This window comes from Lissotriton vulgaris, chromosome 3_1, assembly GCF_964263255.1.
Source record: "Lissotriton vulgaris chromosome 3_1, aLisVul1.2, whole genome shotgun sequence".
Classification (NCBI taxonomy): Eukaryota; Metazoa; Chordata; class Amphibia; order Caudata; family Salamandridae; genus Lissotriton; species Lissotriton vulgaris.
The window spans coordinates 1,255,947,341-1,255,972,386 of NC_141689.1; the positions used below are offsets into that span (position 1 = coordinate 1,255,947,341).

Here is a 25,046-nt window from a genome sequence, read left to right on the forward strand (position 1 = left end):
ACCCTGTGACGGTCCTTATGCCACCATGTTGTCTTAACATGACCTAAACTTAAACGCGCATGTCCATAGAACATGTGATTAAGCAAATGATGTACCACACTATTCTACTTCACTTAGAATGTTTTACTTTCTTTTTAGTCAGTCTAATAATAGAAGTGTTTTTTACACCATCCAGTAATATCTCATTTGCGTGCATTTTAAAATGTTAGGCAAGGTGGTTGACAAGTTAGTCACAAAAACATTTTGTTTTGTAGCTTCTACTCGCTCACATTTTACATTAACCATTCACAAGGGGTAACTTCGAGGGGTTCTGAAAACATGAATATCCAAGGGACGGGTAGTTTATAAATGTTGGAAGAAAAAAATGCCATAAACAGACTATATAAGGCAAACCATTGCCCTCGAGAAAATAGCAGAACATGCCATTTACGCTATATATTAGGAACAAGCATTGGCATAGCCAATAGGTCTCGCTTTTGGGACCTTATAAGTGTTTAGCCATGCAACAGTTGATGTTGCACTGCACAAAGGATATTATGCTGCATAACTTAAATACTTATAAGGTCCCAAAAGCGAGACCTATTGGCTATGCCAATGCTTGTTCCCTTTGACATACATTGAAGAAAAGGCGATTTTAAGCGAGACAGCTCAAATAAAGCCTTTTTTGACTTAACGAACCGGGAGTCTCCGGTCTGTTGGCATGTATGTACCTGAGATCTCACTTGTCTTCTGTATTTCATGCATCGTCCGCTGTCTGGACTGCTCGGCGACGTAACAGTTTACCAACATACAAATAAAGCGGCTGCAGAATTAAAACATCGTGCGAGACAACAACTGAGGATCAATTAATCCTATGACTTGCTTACTGTCTGTTGTGGAGAACAATGAGGGGTTCTGAAAGCTGTTTTGTCTGGCAAGATGGCGCCCACTGTTGGCACGTACGGAAAATCTGTTAGCACTCTAGTTATTCTTCACATTTACGCGTCCCCCTGTGAGTTGAGTTGGTGACGTGTCAAGATGGCAGCGCCCTGTCAGCTGTAGGATCGCAGCGCGTGTGTGGGAAACATTTACATCTGTTTATCCCTTACCCTAACCGGCCACAGTTGCAACGCTAGGGAAGGTCTTATTAGAGGCAACATGTCTGGGCGCAACAACAACAAATTGCCCACCAACCTGCCTCAGCTGCAGAACCTAATAAAAAGAGATCCTTCATCCTACACCGAGGAGGTAAGATTGTGCTTTGGGGGCAATTTATGGCCAACTGCAGGGAAGCGGAGTTCCTCTGTGATGCGGATGTATGAGATTCCCCGGTACTAGAGTAATATATAGACAGAGATCCCATATGGCGAAGGGACAGGAGATAGCAAAGCAAGCTAATGATAATGGAGAAGGCAAACCCGATCAAGAGATAACACTTTCTAAGAGAAGGACAACAGACAGAAGAGCGTTCACTGAAAAGCATTTTTTTTGTATGTGAAAAGATTGTTGGGACTGGGATGATCCATGTAACAAGTATTTTTTTTCTAGGATGCTAGTTTCGCGCATGGTAGTAATAAGGTCCCAGTCGAATTTTTGATTTATTCCAGTTTAAGAGTAAATTGTAAGTTTAACAACAAGCTGGGGAACTTTTAATGTTTGATAAGTCGACTTGCCTCTTTTTTTTGTCCTATGTTATTTAAATTAATCTGGTTGCTTTAGTATTAACTTCTTTGCTACATACTGTCATGTCTGAGTTAAAGAGAATGAAAAAAACAAGAATGCCAAAAAACGGCCTGTTGATTGTCGTTTGTGTGAGAAATATTTATTTATTTGTTTTGGATTTGGTCAACTGGTGATTTGTCGCCCAACCACATGTGAATCAAGCATTTGCAATGTAATAGGTCTCGCATTAGGAAAGTTTGAGCTATTGGTATTGTAAATGGCAAAGTTTGTATTTATGTGTTGGTTTTGAAAATAGCTAAATTAATAGCTTTGTCATTTACAATGCCAATAGTTATAACTTTCGCAAATGTGATACCTATAGCATTTGTAATGCAATATGTTTTGTGTTTACATGACTTAGATGTATTGATATTACAAATAACAATGGCGTTTAATTTTTTTAAATAACTAATACTTAAATAAAAGTTATTGTAATTTATAATAGCAATAGTTTAAACTTTTCTAAAGAACTTTTGTGAAATTATGTTCAGTGTATTTTATTGTGACGAAAATCCAAGAACAGAAGTGAAATATAAACATCTTTTTGTGACATTTGCAATAAAGCTTGAAACATTGATAGCATATATTTGAACCAGTTGTTGTTGAATGGTTGCACAGATTAATTCTGTGGTGGCACTGAGTGATGTTGTGGTGGCGACGAGTAATGCTGTACCGTTCAGTGATGCTGTTGTAGCGTATAGTGATATTGTGGTGCCCTGAGTGATACTGTGGTGGTGCTGAGTGATGCTTTGGTGATGCAATAGATAAAGTGAGTGCGATAGATAGATAGAGGGCGGGCGATAGAGGGAGGGCGACAGATAGATAGAGTGAGGGCGATAGATAAACAGAGTAAAGCGATAGATAGATAGACAGATAGAGTGAGGGCGATCGCAAGATAGATAGATAGTGATGGCGATAGATCGAGTGAGTGCGATAAATAGACAGATAGCGTTAGGGCGATAGAGTGAGGGCGATAGATAGATAGAGTGAGGGCGATAGATACAGTGAGGGCGATAGAGTGGGAGCGATAGAGTAATTATGTGGTATTTCGCTTGTATGTTGCATTGAGTAGAGTGTAATTATGTTGCGTGTAATTAAGTATATATAGGAAAAAATGGTCCTTGACACAATTTTAAAAGGACAATTGATGTAAGTATTAATTATTCACAACAAACAGATAATCAGAAACGATCTGAAAAACAACAGGAGATGTATTATTAGCTTAATATGCTATAAATGCAATGAACCCAACACAACAGTATCAAGAAAAATTATACTGCAGTTTATTTACATATTCATAAAATTGAACAGAGGTCGTGAATTCCCCGTATTGCGTCAGGGTCGAAACGTCGACGATTACGCCCCCTTTTTATTTCTCAAAGCCTGTACCAATTCCCCTGTCCCCCTGTATATACTTTGTAAGGGTAGGCTTTACATGTGCAATGTAAATTGTTTCCTTTGTTGCACTGAATTATTCCAAATCTTATGCCTTCAGCTTTTCTTTTTTCTCATCACTTGAGCACCCCTCTTTCTATTTTTCCTACTGTTCAATTTTATGAATATGTAAATAAACTGCAGTATAATAACTGTCCTTTTAAAATTGTGTCAAGGACCATTTTTTCCTATATATATACAATTACCCAGGTCCTGTTGACTTATTGGGTCTACCCCATTGTTTTCAATGAGCGTGTAATTAAGTGGCACTGAGTTGTATTATGAGGAGTGTATGTTGTATTTAGTCGAGTGTAATGTGTGGCGTGTAATTATGTGGCACTGAGGGGTATTGTTAGGAGTGTATGTTGCATTGAGTGCAGTGTAATTATGTAGCATATAATTATGTGGCACTGAGTGGTATTGTGTGGAGTGTGTGTTGCATTCAGTAGAATGTAATTATGTGGCGCAAAAGATCCTCTTGCAATGCACGTGTGAGATGCCGATGAATTACACGGGAAATCCCTTGTACCAGACAGCTGGAAAGGTAATCAGACATTTCACTGAAGAGATGACCCGCTGTTGCCTTTGTCAAAGACATCCTCTTGAAATGCGCAGTTGAGATGCTCTTTGAAAACGCGGAAGACATAGATGGAGAGATAGTTGAACATTTCACTGAAGACATGCTGTGGTGTTGCACGTGAAGATGCTTTGACAAAGTAGCAGCGACATGCTCTTCTGTTTATTGCCCTGGATACATGTATTGTACCTCAGGGTTTGAGATATTTTTGCTGTAGTAATAGTCTTTGGTAAGCACCCCTCTGTTCCTCGGATCTAATTCCATGCCATATTCCCAAAACCAAAAATCCGCCCTTACACAGGAAAGATGTGTTACACTGCACCAGGAGATGTTTTAAATATGCACCAGCGAGCTGTCCTGTTGATGCAGTGCCGAAATGCTCTTGCATTACTCTAGGATTGTCTGGGGAGATACCATACAGTTACACTGAAGAAGCATTATGGCATTGCGCTGGAGAGTGACGTAGCCATGAAATAAAGTGTCCACGATGTTTGGGATGCTTAGTTTTATTCACACCCTTCCATGTAAAAGGACATTATCCCTTTTATTTTTCATCTACATGCGGTCATGGTATTTTCGGTTGTTTCAGAAACCATCAATTCTGCTCCCCCTCACCTCATCTTTTCATTTTAGGAGGTGACATGGGACGAGAGGAGGGCGCACAAGAGGAGAGGATGAGCGATGAGGGGGGGAGAGAGGAGGGGACACAGGGGGGAGAGGAGGGGACACAGGGGGAGAGAGGAGGGGACACAGGAGGAGGGGACACAGGAGGAGGGGACACAGGTGAAGGGGACACAGGAGGAGGGGACGCAGGAGGAGGAGAGGAGACACAGGAGGAGGGGATACAGGAGGAGGGGACACCGGACGAGGGGAGGAGAGAGGAGGGCGCACAGGAGGAGAGAGGAGGGGACTCAGGAGGAGAGGAGGAAAGAGGATGAGCGATGAGGGGGGGAGAGAGGAGGGGACACAGGAGGAGAGAGGAGGGGGCACAGGAGGAGAGGAGCAGAGTAGAAAGATGGCACGAGGGGATGAGGGGCAGGGAAGAGCAGACCAGTAAGGAAGGGAGACAAGGGAAGAGAGGAGACAGGGGAAGGAGAGAGGCAGATAATAGGGCGCAAAGGAAACAGGAAGCAAAGTATAGAACAAGGGCAGACAGTTTATTTTCCTGAGGTACTCCTGGAATGGTCTGAAAAGGTCTGGCAACTGATGAATTGTGTGACTGGGCAGATGACAATACTTGCTGTATGCAATGTAAGGAAAGGCACAGGCTCATCAAAGCTATAGAAAGATCACCACAGAGGAGCCTGACCAAGTGATGATAAAAGCAGGGAACACTTCAGCTTTTAAAGACCAATGGGTGTACTTTACGATTAAAGCCCACTATTCCAGAAAAAAGGAAGCCAAAAGGCTGTGTAACGCAATGTGTGAGCCAACTCTGGGCAGGAACGACAGCGGGTCAGCATACCACCAACAGGGACCACACCTAACATCAGCAAACATTTATTTTGTGCTGCACGTGTCCTTCACCCTTTTTAGCAGTGCATTTGAGAAATGTCCTTGTAGAGCACATCTTGGCCGTTGCGCCTTCATGACACCACCCACACCCAGGACACTGCGCCTCCCACAATGCAAAACAGATACCAACGCTTCAGCAAGCATGGCCCTACAGCCTCACTTGCCAGCTCACAAAGGCAGCAATCACCAGCCCTGAACACAGTAGGCAATGGTGGACCGACAGCCCAGAGCAGGGCAGTGAATGCGAAGACAAGGTTATACAGGGTGCACAAAGGAAGCATGGGGTGGCAGATGCAAACCAGAAAGTGCTGGTCACTGTTTTCCATCAAAACATTGATTTTTAAATGAATACTGAGTTATAGCACAGTGTCACTGGAGAGCAGTTACAGTACAATACCCCACCATGTAAATACACATGCACCCATAATACTTGTTTAGATTTGAGCAAAGCTCTGGAGGGGTAGTGTTGCACCTGCTACCATGTGTATGCAACATAGCACCCAAAGTTTCAGATTGCTATGTGTGACATTTTTATAATTTCAGTGTAATTATACATAACATTCAACGACTATAAGTGACACTTCCCTGTTTCTGCAAGCAAACACATGGCTGCACGTACAATTTTTGAAAATGTTTCCAATGCTCCATTTCAAAGACCAAATAAAATGTTTGAGATAGAACCATAGCCGCTGAAGAAGAAAATGTAGTACAAGCAGGCATTCCCTTTCAGTCTGTTTTTACTAGAATACAATATGCCGTGTTAAAATATGCCCAAAAATGTAAAGGTAAAGAAATTATAATTGAGTACGTTTTACGCATCCATGCCATTACATTTGGGTTAACCTAATACAGTTAAGCCCATGCTGCTGATATCAAATAAACACAGTGCACAGCGTGACTAACCTGCCTGCTCCCATTTCACAAGTGCCTGGGGGTCTCCAAGCTGAGTGCTTCGGCCAAGCTTTGTTTACACATGTTCAGCTGCCACGTTTCCTGGGCCTTCAGGATGGAGAGTCTGAGGCAAGTGGCCTCTCCTAAGGATGTCTCGTTCTGGTTGGCAGCAGTTTCAGAGGTTTGGAAACCCTCCACATGTTTTTTTCCGGCAGGATTTTGGAAAATTTAAAAGCATGCTGCCTGATATGATCCATGCGCGATGAAAAACCCTTTTAACCGCTGGTAGCACACACAGAGTGCAGGTCCAATGAGGCGCAGCGTGGACAACAGGATACCAGCCCCACATGCTCTCTGCCTGCTGAGGGCAGCGAAACACGAAAAATAATGTTTTAATTGATTTGTAAATAATCCAAAACATTTTATCCAGCCAATTTCACACTGGCTGTCTCCTACGGCATATGGCAGTAGCTCATTTATCACCATGATCCCGCCGATGCACACCGCAGCATTTCAACTCATAAGACTGAATGGCGGTGCGGCAGGTCAGGCTGGCCCTTTTTAAGCCAGTGCATGGCCCCTGCACTGTGCTTAGACAAGACTCCAACTCCATTGCACACACACATGTCCGTGAGTGCTAGGGGGTCGGGAGCAAAGGGAGGGCCATAGGTTTCTGCTCTTCCTGCTAACGGGTGCAACAAAAACATCCTGCACGGCACCCGTAGTGCCTCCTGCAGAGAAGCACACACAGGCAGCTATGCCATGGCGCAACCTTGTCTTATCGAGTGCGGGCAACGAGATACATGATTTTTAGTGTTGTCGATGTCTAGCATCTGGGTCTTGGAGTGTTGTCACAGTCTGGCATTTGATTCTTTGGACTATGTCAGCCTTGCATCTAAGAGTTTGAGTGGTGCCTGTTGGCAATCTAAGTTCTGGATTGATGTCAAAGTATGGTCAGAGGTTCTTGGAGTTATGCAAGAGTTTGGTTATTATTATTGCAGTGATTCCACTCGGGAATCCGGTTCTTGAGTGATTTCATATTTGGTCAGGGCAGTGGATTTAAGTCACAGTATCGCATCTGATTCTTGGGGACATGGGGTCGCTTGTGTCTGGTTCCTAGAATTGCACTAGGCCGATGTCCGGTACTTGGGTACCAATATCACAGCCTGATGTTGAATTCTTGAGATGCGGGATTCCAGGACATTTAAATCCTTACTGCAGGTTCAGAAAGTGATGTCACAAACTGCATCGTGGAGTCATACCAGAGTCTGTGCTGTCACTCAGTTGGCAGTATACAGGTTATGGCATCATTCCAGCAACCCGACGTCAGTTGCCCACGGCTGCAGGTCTTGTCATCTTAAACATGTGAGGATTACAGCAACTCTTTCAAATACGAAACGCAAATTAAAAAAAAGTCTGTTTTGAGATAACAGAAAGTAGGACAAGATGGGGTGCCTGCACTTATAAGTGAGGGCAGTCTGCTGTACGGGCATGCAAACTGACCTGTTTTCAATCTAGCACTTCGTATGCACTGTTGCCCTGCCTACGCGCTGTAAATAACAGATGACTATTATTTAATGCATCATTCTTACACAATTGACGTGCTGAACTACTAAAAATCTAAAATCTTATCTTTTCCCGCATCCTCTTGTTGTTCGTTGACGAAGCGGCTGCCTTCCTAAGGAAGAGGTCCACAGTGAGTGCTTTCCAGCCCCCTCCTTTTATCGGAGTTACTTGGGCTCCCCTTGCCTCTTTTCATCCCAGTTTGCTTCTCCTTGGTGGGTGCGATGGGTTTCAAAGCGCAGCTTCCTGCCGCCCGTTTAATCAAGTGTCTTGGCATGTGGAAAAAATATCTCCTCGCAGCTGCCGAGACCAATAAAAATTCACGGCTGCAGCCCGGCTTGAACAGGAAGCCAGGCAACCTGTGTTGGGACGGGGGCGGGGCCGCAAAAAGACAGGAAGCAGACGGGAGCCTACCCCACGCTCCTGTGCTGAAGCGCTCCTGTGCCCGTCAGCCGGAAGATTTGCGTGTCAGCTAGCGGGGCTCCCGTGCTCGTGGAGAGCCCTGCCTGCTGCTGAGGATGACCCGCTGCCTGCCGAGGGAGAGAGGGACACACGAAAAGAACTGGGTGAGTGGGGTGTGAGGGGGCGGGGGGATGTGCGCGTGTGTGTGTGTGTGTGTGTGTGTGCGCGCGCGCGAATGTGTCTGTGTGTGTGTTTGTGCGCGTGTGTGCCTGTGTGTTCACGTGTGTCTGTGTGTGTGTGTGTATGCATGCATGCATGCGTGCGTGTGTAAAAAGAGCCGATGACTGGTGGGGGGATGGAAAGTGAAAGTAACCAGCGCACGTGTGTTTCAGTCTGTGTGGTGGCTGGCTGTGTGCGCACGCTTGTTGCTTCAGAATGTTGACGGAGCCGACGTGCGTGTTCGCGCACCCAAATCCGGCAGAAAAGCTCATAACACCCTCTTGTCCCTCATTCCCCCGAGACGGGCAGCTATAAGTCTCCAGCCTGGACGCATCCTTCGGATGCTATTCCAGGCGAGACCTAATGTTCAGACCGTTTACTTTTGTAATGCTCTTGTAAGGAGTTATCTGTTTCTTGTGTGATGACAAAATGTGCAGTCGATGCAACTAATCTCTTTGGGGTTTATCTTACCGTAGTTCTTTGGGCATTAAATATATATGGAGATAATGTTCAAGGGTTTAATTTTTTCTCTTGTTTTACCTTGTATCTGTCCAGTATACTTTGTGATCAGCAATTCAACATGCTAGCTAGTCCATGTTATACTATACTTAAAGCTTCACATAAACATGTATACCATAATAACCACCCCATTCTTCCTATCTCCTCTTCTGATGATTTCCTTTTGGCAAAAACCCTTGGACTTTCACTTTTATCCGACTATTCCCCCTCTTTATCAAGCAGATTAAGGCATCATCTCTGATAGGTCGTTGCATCCATTTTTTAGGGTTCCATTTGCTTTTCACAGTTTAAGGTTTTAAGAGCTCTCCATAATGCACATTTTCATTTGCCAGATTAACGGAATCATTAGAGCTGAAAGTTCTTGTTGCATTAGTCCTGTGATGTCCCGCCCTAGTCCAACATTTCTAGCTTACCTAATATATTTGCTGATAGGAGACATATGTTACAAATCCCTTTGTAATTGATGCATTTATACTGAACTATGTTGGCCAGGTTTGCTTGTGCTCTGCAAAGACTGTGACTTAGAACTTTAGGACAGATCTGAGCTGAACAAAAATCTACCTGCCTATCACCTGCAGTCTCTGGTATGGAGAACTGAAGTTTAGCAATGCCACCCTTCATTATGGTGTTAAAAATACTGTGAGCATTTTGGCATGTTTGTTTTCAAGGGCATGAACTGTATCTGGAGGTAAACTTGGACTTGAACTTTATTGGTTGTCAGAAAGCGTAAGAGAATGGTACACATTTCGAGTGGCAGGAGGACATGGCATCTGCTATCACTGTTTGGCAATGTAAGCTGGCCTTGGAAGCCTAGGAGATTTAAACCTTTCACTTCAGCAAGGTGATGTGCGTGGCCCGGAGAATGTGTTCGATCAAAGGCAACATTCATTGGCTTCCTTCATCTGTCTTTGTATCTCTCAAAGAAAGAATAGGAAGTATCTGGGGCATGAGGGAATATGTCAAGAGCTCAGCCTTGTGAATCGTTCTAAAAGTGCGGTTTTCCTAGGGCACCTTTTCTTCCTCAGTAACCGCCCTACCCAGTGTGTGATCTGCAAGACAATGTGACCGGACCCACCCACATTTCCCTGTGTTGTGGCATATCTATTGCACAGCTTTCATCATCCTTGTGAGACTGCTTGTTTCCCTTTATTTTTTACTCCCTGGTGTGCTTTTGTGCCAGGGAACTGGAGACACATTTGGATTTTGAGGAGAAATATACTAGAACCAGTCCAACAAAACTAAAATAAATATGTCAAACCTCATGTGCACAACGTGGATTCAGATTTACCAACCTGAATGGGGACTGTGATGCATTTATAAAGGGCACTTTGCTCTATCCAATCAACAGATCTAAAGAAAAAAAAACTGAAACCTCTTTTGGAAAACCATCCATACGCATAAGACACCACAAAGATCTTCCGTCATCCAACTCATTTTATATTCACACCTACATAAACCACTTCTGAATTAAATATGGAACAAACTATTTTCTAACCCCAAGCCTAGAAACGGACTAAATAATACATCAGAGCCTCCTCATCCCTTCTTGAGTTTCCCAAAAAAGCTAGAGTCTTGATTCTTCTCACTTACTTATGCACCTGCTCAAGTGCCTGGATACCCTCCCGGGTGATTACTATGCTGTTGGAATAAATGTAACTCTCAGCTGCTTTTGACACCATCTTGCATGCCATTCTATTGCAGTGGATTCAGAACATCGGAATTTATCACAAAGCCCTAGCCTGGCTAAAATCTTCCTGTCAAATAGAAAGCAATCAGTATCCCTTGGGCAATTCTTTTCACCAGGAAAAGCAGTTACAATGGCTTTGCCGCAGGGCTTTTCTCTGAGTCATACTCTTTTTAACATCTATATGTGGAGAAGTGGAGAAGTGTGGCTCAATGGTTAGAGCGGCAGAACCTGATGCAGAGGTCTGGCCCGGGACCAGGGTTCAATTCCTGCCTCGGAGGGTCTTGGGCTCAATTTCCTCGGACCTGATAATTCTCGCACGGTGCCTATTCTAATCATGGGTCCCACTCTGCAACTCTGGGCAGTAGCTTGCTTAATCTCCACAACGGCCCCAACAGCGCTGGGGTGCCTGGCTTCACATGGGGGGTGCCCAGGAGTAGGCATTTCACAGGGAAAAGCCAGGAAGAGTTCCACAGCGGTATGCGTACAGCGCCAAGACGCCTCAGGGTATACGTGCGCTATACAAGTACGAATTCATTTCATTTAATATATGGACCCTCTCATCCCACTAATTGCTTCATATGGGATTGCTTCTACCTCATATGTTGACAAGACTCAATTTTGTCCTTAGAAAAAGTTCATTAACCTCAGAAGTCAACTTCCAGAATTGCTTTGCTGACATCATTTTATTGGTGCAGAATAACCATGTCAAATGTAAGTCCTACAAGATGGAAATACTTCTTTTTGGTAAATCCAACATAATGTCTCCCATAAAATGGTGGCCAAACTTTGCCCCCGCTAAGTGGAGTTTAGCATTAACTGTGCTAAAATAATTGCACTGTTTGCCTATTCGCAAAAGGATCTTTTTAAAAATCATTCTACTTGTCTCCAGAACCTTTAAGTACGATGGCCCTAAATATCTTATTGATTGGATATGCCATTACCTGCCCCAGCAAATTCTAAGATCCTTTTCTCTAACCTTTTGAGACTGCCTTCCTTTTTGATTAAAATATCCAGGGAGAAAGTCTTTTGCAGTATTGAGCTCCGAAGCATGAAACTTGCTTCCCAGCACTCTGCGTTCAACTGAATCTCAAGGAACCTTTAAAAAAGAATTAAAAACCTGGCCTTTTCTAGATTCTAATTCTCACTGTAGTTCGTTAACATAAAATTGTTATAATTTCATTACTTCAGGAATTGTAGTAGCCCTCAGCATAGCACCAGGGCACACTCGACAAATACCTATTTAATATATTCATTACAGGAGGAGCCAAGATGGCGTCCGGATCCGGGGACCATCATCTCCTTTTCATCTATCCTGTCGGCGATCCTGGGCCAAGACGGCACGCCGCGAAAGCAGACGGGCTCCGTTGTCCTGTGCCGAAATTCCGAAGTTCGTACTGCGCCGCAAGTGGGCGATCCGTCCGACTGCAGTTTGAGGCCTGCAGCAGCTCCGAAGCCGGGACCTCGAGTGGAAGCAGTGACCGGCAGCCGGGCGAACAACTTCGGCGCTTCGGATGGCCCGGCCGGAACTTTTGCCGCGCAACGGATGAGCCTGCATCATACGCCACACTGGACTGTAGGTACAGAGCTGCGTGTGCCTCTCAGTTTGCTTGTGTGCATCACCCGACCGCATGTGCCCGGATTATTGCCTGCCCAGAGACTGCTTGTGCACTCTCCCGCAAACGGCGGGTAGCTCCCGGATTTTCAGCTCCCTCGGTAACGGATGGGGCGGCATTTTATGGGACGCTGTCTGTGGCTACATCCTGGTTCTGTCTGCCGCTCCTTGCTACCCAAGTGCACTGCTGACCCTTTGTGTGTTTTTCAGTGAGGACTATGGAGGACATATTGGATTGCATCCCTGAGATACCTATGACACGGTGTGCCCGCGGACGTGTGGAGCAGCGGGCCATGCTTGAAGGGGCAAATAGAGGTGTGCAGGGCTATGGTGCGTTATTGGCGGCTGTTGTTTCCCTTCGCCGCGATATCGTGTGTTCTGCTCGAGCCCTGGCTGGCAAGGTGGATGGCATAACGGGTGAACTGAATTGCTTCAAAATGGCTGTCACACAGGTTCACAGTGACTCTCCTTCCTCCAGGTCCGCCTGCAACAAGATGGCTGCCGCATGCGATGGAGACGGTTCCGATACCCCAAGTCCCGAGATGCCTTACGCTCTGGATGTTTCTCCGGGACGGCGTGCGACCGGGGGATTGCGACCGCAACAGGAGTGTTCTCCTCATGTCATGCCCCCCGACCCTCGGGGTCCGCTCCAGGAAGGGCTGAACACTGGGACTCTCTCCCCTTGCCCGGCTACACCTAACAACTTGGAGATTGTGTACTTTGAACTCATCCTGGGATCACTGGATCTGCTTATGCCCGGTGTGGTTAAGTGCTTGTGTCCGATTGGTTCTCTCGCCTTCTCGTCTATGTTCCCCTGGGTTGTCGCGGCTCGCAGTGATGGACAGGAGAAAACTGGACAGGGATGAACACTTTATTCATAGCTTGGCGATTTCCTCGTTGCTGACCCGGGCATGTGGGTGGTGTATTGTTGCTCTTGATCGCGCTCTGTGCCGCCCTTGTGCTTTTCAATCGTTTTGCTCGTAATGCTTAATATCACCGGATTTTCTGTTATGTGCTGTTATTGGATTATTGGAGAATGCTGCCGAGGGACGGGTGGTGGGCTCCTCCCCACTTTTCTTATTTCATGGGAGTTATAGATTAGGATACTCTTTTCTTACTCTCTATATTTCGGGACTCCTTTTGTGGGGCGACAGGCACACTGCTAGGGGGGGGGTAGGCCGTAGCCAGCTGCAGGGGTGCAGGGTGGGGGGTGGACGGGGGGGTTTTTGTTTGTTATTTTTGGTTCTATGTGCCTTCTATTCTTTTTCCTTTTTTTCGTTTCTGGGTTTAGACGATTCTTATTTATGGACAGCAGCTATTCCGGCTATTTGTTGCAATGTGTATTTGTCTATCCTGATCCTACGAAGCTGGAACTATCTCGTTGTTCTGTGATATTCTGATCCTGTCTACCTTCAGAAAAAACTTTGAAAATTAGACCTCAATGCCTCTGTAATTGATCCTTCGCCTGTTGTCGTGTTGAAATGTACTGCATTCGCGAGCCCTCGGGCGCTTTGTTGGACTGTATGTGCGACTTTCTATAAATAAAGGTCTTCCAAAAATTAAAAAAAAATATATATATATATATTCATTACATAACATTTGATTGACTTTAAGTGGCAGTATGTAATGCCAATAATATAAGAATGCTTTACAGACATGAGATTGTACGTTGATGCCCTATTATATAAGATCTATCAACTATTTATATAGTTTTATATAGGAAGGTAATTACCTGAGGTCAGTAATGTTTACATAGGAGATAAGAAGTTACAAGTGAAACTGAGCTGACTAAACACAATGAGAACTGCACATAACAACAATGTGTTGAATAAAATGAAGGCGACCAGGTGAACTATAAGTTGAATAGCAATTCATGTTTGCTACAAATTAATCAGATAGAATATTGAAAAAGAATGAAGAGGGAATTCCAAGTAAGGTATATATGCATAATGCAATACTTAACAGTCAAATGAAGCAGAATGTTGATGATTATGTCACATTTATAATAGGAGAGCTGCAGAGGTAAGCTAGGGTGGAGTAGGAAAGAACTGTGGCAGGAGGCAAAATAATATTCAACTATAAGACAAATGAGAGCAAAAGGAGGTTGAGGGATGAGGAAAAACTTGAATATATTCTGTGTAGATGTATGGAAGGGCTCAGTGAAGAAAGAAAATCCCATGGAGGAAAATTCCCTAGAGCCTGACTTGTGGTATTGTTTTGGAAGGGATGAATTTTCAGCTCTGTCTTGAATGTAGAAAATAACACAGTGGTTTCTAAGCCTAGGGGCAGAGAGTTTCAGATTCTAGAAGCACTGTCTGAAAAGCACTGTGCCAGTTTGCATTCCTTTTTGAAAGTCTATGGTTCTCTAAGCTTTTTCGCAGCACTGCGCAAATATCTGAATCTTACAGACAATTTCAACTTTGATGTGTGGTATTGAGAGGCAGAGGTGAGGCGTGTAGAATCTTATGAGTGTTGCAGGCTGAGTTATATAATGCTCTGACTTTAGTGGGAAGCGATTAGAGCATTATCGGCACCAGTGTAATGTGGTCACATCTTTGGTTCAAGAGACAAAGCTGTTTCTAGTGAGCCCCATGCACTTCTGGAAGTTTGGTCGAGAGAGTTGTGTAGGCAATCCATGATAACATTGGAGATTGAAACAAGTCTTGAGATCTTGTCAAAGGATGGATTGGCAAATCCTCCAAATTATTGACAGTTGAAAACGTACACTTTGAGTAGATTTTTGTTTGAAGGTTGAGTCTTTTATCAAGAGTTACACCTAGGGATTTATCAGAGTCCATAAGGTTTTCAGCTAGTATCCGAACACAAGAGGATGAATGGGGGAGAGCATAGCAAGGAAATGCATCCTCCAGTATAGATATTCACAATGGTCATCCCTTGCTTCGAAGGCAAAAGGTAATGACTCAAAGCTGTTGTGTTCGGTTATTATTGTAATTAACTGTTTCTAAGTACTTCAAACTGTATTACTTGCACATTGTTACATCACCTCTTTAGCTAAGTGTTAATGCTGTTCGATACATCCCACAACACGGTCGAGGAGGCCTTCTTCCCAGGTACCGTTAATTCAGTCCAATTTAGGACTATTTTTGCAATTTCTGTGGCCACCCATCACACTCACCTAATCGATACACACAAATTCATATTTGAACACATGATATCGATGTACACAATGTGTTCTGTGTCGTTGCGGGGCAACGCCCTCCTCTGCTTTTCAAACCTGCTCTCGATTATACCAGAGAGGGATCACAGAACTTGTGCTGGTATCTTGAGAGCTAATTGGATACTGTATTGCTCATTTTACTTGGGGTTAGACTAGGCACTGGAAGAATGCTTAAGCTTGCTATTACGATCGCTACTATGTGACTGCTTGTAAAGATTCTGCTAGACAAGTCCAGACATGATTTCGTTATTTAATTACAGCAGCCCAGTCCCATATTTTCCTCCAATATGATGAGACAATTGAACCTCAATAAAGGGGTAAGAAGGCCTTTACATTGCTAGAATGCAAATAGAGTTTGCAGAGGTCAATTTAATTTCTACATGGATTGCTTGACACCTTAGTGAACTTTTGCATCACACACTGTCTATTATCTATTCTGAACCACGAATAAGAAGTATATTTTAGCTTGCATAATAGATTGTTCTATCCAGGTAGATCTACCATTTGAAATCCTCAGACCACTGGTTGTAATACCCTTCTCATTCCTTTGGCACTTAATTAGCAGAGAGGGCACAACGGTCCTGGCGAATGGTCCTACACCTCATCAGAGGGCGATTTAAGGGCAAACACACCTCTCCAAGTGGTCAAATTAACGTCAACTTCATTTTAATCTTACCATTGGGGACACAATAAAAAGTTCTACTATCCACCAACACATAGTTTTAAGACCCTCCTATACCCCTTTGCACCTACACCCTCTACATCCTTTCAACCCTCTTTCCCATCACACAGTCCCTTGGGCAGCACAATTCCTGGCAACAATGTAAAATGTCTCATGAGCTCCATTATACAGATATTGCTTGCACCTGGTGATGCCAGGAGGGAGCCAACAATGAAGCATGACACCCTTTCGGTGGGTGTGGGCTTTCTACCTTGTTACCAATAAGACCAGAACACTTGGAGTTTGCAGCCAAAACACCAAATGAATACCGTAAGAAAGTGGATTATCAGTTGAGGTAGATATGAGTCCTTACAAAGTAGTACATCCATAAATAAACCTAAGCTCGCTCATTGGTAGCTATGGCACTGAGCAAATAGGCTTTATTCAAGAAAAGTGTGTGAAGTATTTCGCAGTGCTTTGGGAAATCGACTTTTCTGCGCAGTCAACCTATGTTATACAACTTTTGCTGGTCCAATGTTTTTTGGTGACTTAAGCACTATGTGCACTTTAACCCTGTTAATCAGTGGGAAGTGCCTGTACTCTCCCTTTAACCATGGTAAAATTGGCATATTCCTAAAAAAAAAGAAATGTATGTTATATAGCTCAATAGGTGCTGCAGTCTACTAATTGCATTAAATTTACAGGCCCTGGGTACATTTTGTACCATATACTAGGGACATATAGGTAAGCTATATAATCTATATTAGTGGACTGCAGCACCTATTGTGCCATCATCTACAGTGACCTGTAAAACATGGCTTCAGGCCTACCTCTATAACCTGACTGTGGCAGCTTAAACACTGCAGTTTAACCTGCCAAAACAAATCCCCATTGACAGGTCAAAACCTTACTTTTAAATATAAATATGTCACCCGTATATAGGCTGAGTAGTCCACACGGGATGTTACATGGTATTTAAAGGTGGACCTTTTAATGTTACCATGCCCTTACAGTGACTAGGACTCAAAAGCAAATTTTCAATGTCAAGCCTAGCTGTCCTATGTCAGTGTATCAATAACTTTTATTGTATGATTAATAAAAATAGTTACGTCAGTGTAAATCCTCTAAACAGAAGCAATACATGATGCGTGGATAAAAGAAATATCTGAGTAACACAAGCACATACAATAAGTTAAAATACCTTGAGAAAACGTTTTAACAGTATTATCTCATTACATTTGATACACCAAAAAGGACTTGAGATTAGCAGCAGATACAGGAGTGCTCGATGGTTAATAAAAGTGGCTGTGAGTGCTGAGGTTATTAAGATGAGGTAGTAAGACCTAGCTGTCCTATGTGGAAAACCAGAGTACAAATTAAAGTCCTAATACTATAGCTTGGGAATGGCAATAGCCAGAAGAATAATTAAACAACTATTTTTAATAGTTAATAAAAGTACAACTCTATAAAAAAGATGGATTTTTAGTAAATAAGCAAAAGTAACTTTTAGAAGGTTAACCATATTTCTTGGAGGCTAGTTAGCATGTGCTCTCAAACTTCTCCCAGCCATAGATTAACGGTTGAATAGGTGTGCAAAACAAGTGAAACACTTCCCAGGAACAAACAATAGGCTGATGTGAATGGATGGAGATGTCTCCTCTGAATCTCACAGAATATGCAGGGTGGGACTTTGAGGATCCTTTTTGACATTTCATTGTCAAATCCTGATTGACAGGTGTGCTGGGTCTAAATATAACATTTCGGGAGCACACTTATAAGGCAGAGAACAGAATGCTAAAATAGTTCTTATATATCCACTATCTGGTTGCTGAAGGACCTGCTTTGTCCCCCAAGATGCCTGTCCCTGGGTTTTATATATTACACTGGTGACACACTTGAAAAGAAGGGGAAAGGATGCCAAAACAAATCTTGTGTAACCACTGTGTGTTTGATGGAAAAGCCTACTCTTATTCTACCAGACTTCTGTCTCCTGGGTTTATTGTGGATTCAGTGGTACCTCAAAGTGGATTTTAGTGTTAGACATGGGAGGACCCTATGATTACCATAATACACTCCACACTAATTCCCCAGCCCATAGAGCCCAAGTTGAGTGTAAATGTCCAAAGTAGGTAGGTTTGGCCTTGGACACTTTTACTTCCTCAGTTAGGACGTGCCCAGGAGTCCTTCCCACTCACTAGCTTGTGTCAGGCCTAAATATAGCATCTCCAGGCACCCACTTCGGTACACTGCAGGACTTGAAGAAGAACAGAAGAGGAATGAACCTGATGTCCGGACCTTGATTGGAGCCCTGAAGGAATGGCTGCTCCCTCTCGTACCAAGGGCAAAGGAGTGAACTCTAAGGGTCATAAGCTGAACTCCTGTTCAAGCTACAGTGATACAGCAAGCTACAAGAGGCCTGTCCTGCAACTGGCCAGTGTCAAATGTACCTGGACTGGGACCTGCTGCTGGGTCTGTCTGACAGCCTGCAAGTCTCTTAAATGCCTCCCTATAGGTCAATGGGCTCTTTAGTAGTGTACCACTGTGGTGGATTGGGACTTAAAGTCAGAAGTTAATATCTTTGACTGTCTCAAATCTGGTTGGTGTGTCCCACCTGCGCTCCATCTCGGTCAGCATCTAATTGTTCCTCGGTCCCATCTACTGAGACCATTGACCATTTACTGAGACCGTTGACCATCATTCGTACGTATTGCTTCTTGGTGCTATGTAAAACTTAAACATCATATCTTAGGTTCTCTTTGTTGGAGTTTTTCCATTTTGGTGTAATTTTCATTATTAATTTTTACTCAGTTTTTCTATTTGATTTGGGACTTTTTATTATTTACATTTTTTACTTTATTATTGGTTTGGTATTGCATAAATACTTTGCACATTATCGTAAGTTAAGTCTGCCTGCTCTGTACCATAATATTTGAGGTCGAGTTTATTTTGTGACTTTAGTGGTTCACCTTGACAAGGGTTGTAAATATTACTCGAAGTGGATGGATAGTCACCCTCCTTGACTAGCAACCCAATTCGTTACAGGAACCAAAACAGTTAAAAAGGTAAAACGCAGTTCAATAAAAGTTCCAAAGCTAATTAAAAAAAAACCCATAAATTAGAATAATAATAACAAGCATTGGCATAGCCAATAGATCTCGCCGTAAGGGAGTATTGAAGCAATGCCATTGCCTGTACTTAAAATTGTTGTGTAAGAGTTAACACATTTAATGCAGTGTCCATAATCGTATTTCTGGACCCACCGACTAAATTATGGCTACTGTTCCAAAATGTGCAGCATTTTGCTGCATAATTTACTCAATCCTGCTGCATTATTTGGCCATTTCACCTGCTGCATAATTAATCTAATTAACTAAGGGGGGGCACTTTTACTGTGGTGCCCAAGTCTATTTTCTGTCCCAATCCGATCTTGTCAACAGAGCGCTACCTAAAGGAACAGCTGAAAGACAGCATACTGCCCTGCATTGCTTCTTCTATGCCCAGGGTTTTTCTGAAGGAAGATTATATGTGACAAATATAAACACCTAGAAAACAAGCATTTGCAATGCAATAGGTCTTGCATTTACGCGAGTTTGAGCTATTGACATAGTAAATGACAATGCCTTTTATTTATGTTTTGGGTTTTAAAACATAAATAACAGACATTGTCATTCAGAGTACTGATAGCTTAAACTCTCACAAATGCGAGACTTATTGCATTGCAAATGCTTCCCCCTTGCGCCTAAGAGTAACATGGAATTACTCTGATTACTCCAGAGTAATTGAAATTCTATCCAGGTCTAGTCACTATGTGGGCATCGTCAGGGTCACAGGTGTCTGCAAATCTGTGCATGTAGCATTATGAATAGATGAACATAGGTGTTTCATTAACAGTGCTCCATATGCATTTTGGATATTACCAGGAGTAAATTATTAGACAGTCTGTGCATTACTGATCAGTAATAACGCAGTGGGTAAAAAATAATGAGGTCACAATAGAGGCATGTAGCCACCCCTGCTCTAAACACCGTTCCCTCCCCCGCCTCACTAGTAGCGCCTTAATGGCACTTTATGGTACTTGATTTATAGCATCAAGAGTTTTAAGGTTTTAAAGACAAGTGAACAGCGTCTGCGGCTGTGTTTTACGGGACCCAGTATTTTAGTGAATGTATGCATGTAAATCCAATAACATGTTGCACATTCTCCAAGGGGAGATGCGACTCGAAGGAGATGGCGACTTCCTTAAATTCAGTGCACATGAGGAGGCCGCTAAACCTGTCGCTGAGTGGAACAGATGAAAGTAAGTACCTCCCTCCTACTTTGCAAGATGTTTTCTCTCTTACCAGTGAAACATTTTTCTTTAATTAGTGGGGAGAGATGCCCCTCCCCGAGCAGGGGTTGGACTGCCCACTATGTCAGGGCTCCTCCGCTGCCTGTCTCACTGAAGGAGGCCTGGCTGCAGACCGCGCTGGCCTTGCAGTTGTTGGCCCACCCAGTTGCAAATCCTCGCCCCTTCAGCTGTTATCCTTGCACTGCCCAAACACAGTCCTTGTACAATCACTAAGAGTAGGCAGGAAAGCGTTACCCGCACTCAGTTTTCCCTGAGAGCAAAAAGCGTGGCGATTCCTGACCAAAGCAGTATTTATGAGGTACATTATAATCTCCCGAACCCCATCTGCATATTTGTTCTAAAACATTCTTTAAACATATTTGTGTGAACATACCCAAAGTCAGCTCGAAGTATTGGTGGGGCTGATATAATTAAATATTTAATACACCTTCGTGGAAATTATTTAGATTCGCCGATTAGCTTTGTGGTTTCCAAACCTATTACTTCTATTAAAATGCGGAAATGCTTCAGATTACCCTAATAAACTATTGTTGTATATTTAGTTACTTCAATATGACTACTTGGTGTCTGTAGTCCTTTCTTAGTGTTCTTATCTTACCAGTCTCCCATACTACCTAAGAGTGCTCTATCTGTGATGTGAAGATACCAGCCTTGGCAGTTGATGGTCTGGTCAGCAGGGAGGTTTACTGCTCAGCTGTCTTATCTTAATAACCTGAGGACGTGTCCTGCTTCCTACCTAATCTACTCACAACAACTATGCTATAGGAGGACCAGTTATTACTTTCCTCGTGTAACAAGTGGGCGTTTATCCCTTGCAGTGATGTCATAACACCGTGCATGTAAATCACACAGATCCTTTCATATACACAGGCTGGGGTATGAAGTGCTATGACAAAAAAACACATAGAATATGCACTCCGAAGAGCATCTTGGTGTGTGCTGTGGCCTTTGGAACTGGGTTCGCCAGGTCCCCGGGGGGTAGCTTGGACCGAGCCAGCAGGCACCCGAAGCTTAGGTGTAAAGTGACTACACAACACACTCATCCACTGAGACAATAAGTGCACACAAGGACTGAGTCCACACCAGAATGCTTGATTCAAATAAATACGTTTTATCTTGAATTATCTTGAATTAGAATCAGAGCAGTCAAAAATCACGACTGTATTACCTCATTGCCGTTCCTTTAAAACACAGGTTTTGCATTTCTCAGCAATAAATATGTACATAAATAAATATTAAATAACGGTAGGCCTGGTAACAGCCTTACTCCTAGTCAACACCTGCAAAGAATTTCCTTCTCAAACTTTTAAATAACATCTCATTGCTCAGCAGCAGTCACTAATGGGGGGTAAACATTTCCTAGCTGCAAAAATAAGCCATTTATCAGCAAATACAGTGCATTTCATCTGGCTGGAATAAAGCAATTCAACACTTATATATGAGCATTTCTCTTGGTCATAATAGGCAGGACATTACTCTCAGGAGCTAAGTCTGACAATTCCCTTAACGATCAGGCTACCACAGTAGAACAACCTTTCCCCTGCTAAGGGGTTAACGTTCCTTAGGGCTCCTGCCCAGTCCTCCGTATCTCTTGGGGCCAACGGGGCCCAACTATAGTCTCCCGTGGGGGGGGGGGGGGGGCGGACTTGGAGCCTCCCCGGGGGTTTACCTCACTTCTTCGGCCCCTGTTCGGGCCCTTGCGAAGGTTCAGCACAAGATAAGATGACTCCCGGAGGCGCGCTCTTCCTACCGCGCCCTCCGGTGGTGTTGTAGGCTCCCAGGCTCCTTATAAGCCCTCCAGTGAAGTCAGGGGTGCGCAGGGGCTCCGGTAATATCTGCGAGCCCCCCTGCGCAGGTGTCCGCTCCGGTCCCGGTTCTCCCTCAGAGCCTGCAGTGACCGGGGACCAACAGGAGGCCAGGGTGCGCAGCGACCGCCAATTGCAGAGCGGCTCGCGGAGCACAATTTCAAGGACCCAATCAGGGCACGGTGGGGGCGGAATTACACCGGCACCCCTGTCACGTGACGCTAGATCCCGGCTTCAGGCCTAACGAGGCCTACTGCGGCCTGACCAGATTTTACGGCGGCCTTCTCTTGGCTCTGGGGGCCGCCGAGGGGGAGCAGAAGGCAGCACTGGCGCCGCGGAGAAGGTGCCAGGCTGCAATGATGACAGTAAGGCTCAAAGGCTAAAGCAGAAGTGCAAGAGCGCTTCGACAGAAGTGCGACCGGCGGGGGGCCCAGCTGAGAAGCATTAAGTGGTCAAAGCGCTCGGTTCTCGTGGCGCTTTAGGGCAATTTACCATCACGCCTCAGGCAGCACTCTCAGGGCCCACACAGGGTCTCCACGCAGTAGCGCTTCTCAAAAGGGGCACAGCGCTTGGCAGTCAGCAGTTCACGGCGCCTCTCAAGAGGAATGCAGCGCTTGCCAGTCAACAGTTCACAGCGCTTCTCAAGGGGAATACAGCGCTTGGCAGTTGGCAGTTAGCAGTTCACAGCGCTTCTCAAGGGGAATACAGCGCTTGGCAGTTAGCAGTTCCCCGCGCTTCTCAAGGGGAATGCAGCGCAAATACCTGGTTGATTCCCCACCAGTCCTGTGGGCAGTAAGAAGGGCTTCTTGGCGCTAGCTGGATCCTGCGCTCTTGGTAGAAGTTACTTGAAGAGAGGGGGGGGGGGTGGTGGTGAGTTGAAGGCTTGTCCAGTTTCCTCAGTAAATCACTTCAGGTGGTCCCTGGGTTCCCCTCTCGCTGGGCCAGATCAGTGGGCTAGTTCAGTGTTCCTCACACAGCTTGGTAGGCAGTGCCTAAACCCTGTCACCCCCAGTGGCATAGGTTCCTGACTAGGCCCTACCGCCTAAGTCTCCTGCGTAGGTTCCCCAGGTCAGTGATACCCCAACTACTCTCTGTGGAAAGTTTCCCTCCCTTTCCTTATATAGCGACAGTTGGCAGTGGCAGTTGGTGTCACCTCCCCTGTTCTGGAAGGTTCCAGGAGCTTCCCTCATTCTAGCTATGGGCAGGCTGGCAGTGCAACATTGTTTAAGGGTTCCAGCCAGCTCCTGGCTACTAGAGTGCGCCTAGAAAGACCACGCTGCAGTAGCAGGGGTCAGTGGTAGCCATCTTAAAGGAAGAGAGCACCTGCACCTTAGCATTGGTAAGCAATGGGAAGGTGCCCAGGGACCTACGGCCAACAAAAAGTAGGTGAGAAAAAAGAGGCAAAAGCAAAAAAAAATAGGGAAGACCACCCGAAGGCTGACAGGTCTAACAGGTATATTTTGTTCTCCATGCACGGGAGACCGGAGCCCACCCTGATGCTGATGGCGGAATTGAACTCAAAGTGTACCTGGCAAACTGATTCACCACGCATAACTTTTGCTTCTTCATGAAAAACCAGAATACCGATTCAGAGCTCCAAGAGTGAAAAGGCTTCTCTACAGAAAACTGTTAAATACGCTCCACCAAGGATCAGCGAAAACTGACAATTACCAGCATGGAAACTATGACGTGCATTATGTGCTCGCCAGCTGAGTTGGGTGAAAGAAACCTTTAAAAAATAAACAATATGGCAACAGTCTTTCTTTTAATGTTTGCCTGCGCACCAACATTGTGTTAAAAACACCTAAATGTGATCCCAAACGATCTTGTTAAACTGGCTTTTTCCTTCCCGTGCCATCGGAACAGTTTAGGAACATTTGCGAAAAAACCAAGCTCCGTTTTGCCATTTTTCTCCAGGCATATGAGAGGTGGGAGAGGGCTGCTTTGGAGGAGGAACAAAGGACTCCTGCAATGGTGCAGCAGGAACAGAGCATACTTAAAAGTTAAAAAGAAATGCAAATTATGTTAGGAAGCGGCTGCCATTTCCGAAGCTGGCCACCATGCGTGCTCTGTCCCTTAATGAAGTAAATAGTTCTCAGTTCCCAGAACTGGTAACAAAAAAAGCTCCTGAGTTCGGATACAGTAAAAGATCTAGTCCTCATGGGCGGTAACAAATGGCGACAAGGCGGTAATAAGGAGGAACTAACAAGCCACATAATGAAGCCAGCATTTACCAACGTCGATAACATCAGCTAATGAAAAGTGTGGGCGAGGCTTACACACCATACTCTACTACTGCACTGACGCTAGGCTCGACCTAATTTTGAGGTCTCGGCTAGCGTAGGCTGCGCATGTCTTAGAGTAGGGATGCTTTAACCCGCCCCTCTTCTCCATTGGCTGGCTGCCTAAACTGCGGCCAGCCATTTGAGAAGAGGGTTCTAAGACGTCATTTTTGGAAGCTAAGCCCCGTCTGTTTCGGATTGAGGGGCGTGCTTTTTTCGTTTTTCTCTCTTCGCAAAACACGCCCCTCAATCCGAAAAGGACGGGGCTTACAGAGCACGCAGCAGCACTAACTCACACTACGGTAAGAAGTGAACAGTGACATACGCACACATATAGTATTGGCATTGACTGCACGTGTACAACTACACAACACATAAGCAGGCAGCCGAGTGCAGACACACCCACTCATTTGCGCGCAGACACTGCGCGTCTGCCCCATACCCCAACCGGTGTGTCGATGGCCCTACTACAAGGAATGCCCCCCCCCCCCCCCCAAACACACACACTCCCACCCCCGCTGCTGTCTGAATAATAAATATGCGCTGCCCGGTGCAGTGGGCCCCGGCATTGTCCTCTGGCCTGCTGCACCGGGGATGCTCTTCAGTGAAGTCTCGGTGGTGCGAGCTCGTCTCTCGCGTTCTATAAGAGATG

At 44.7% G+C, this 25,046-nt stretch overlaps 1 protein-coding gene across 1 annotated transcript in view; it reads left to right on the plus strand.

Annotated features, from left to right (window-relative positions):
- Positions 1-930: 930 nt before the first annotated feature.
- Positions 931-25,046, plus strand: part of SDAD1 (SDA1 domain containing 1) — a 199,967-nt gene continuing 175,851 nt past the window's right edge. The window contains exon 1 of the mRNA XM_086961777.1: positions 931-1,227. Coding sequence (XP_086817903.1) covers positions 1,138-1,227 — 90 coding nt within the window. The 5' untranslated portion in view covers positions 931-1,137. The remainder of the gene's footprint in view (positions 1,228-25,046) is intronic.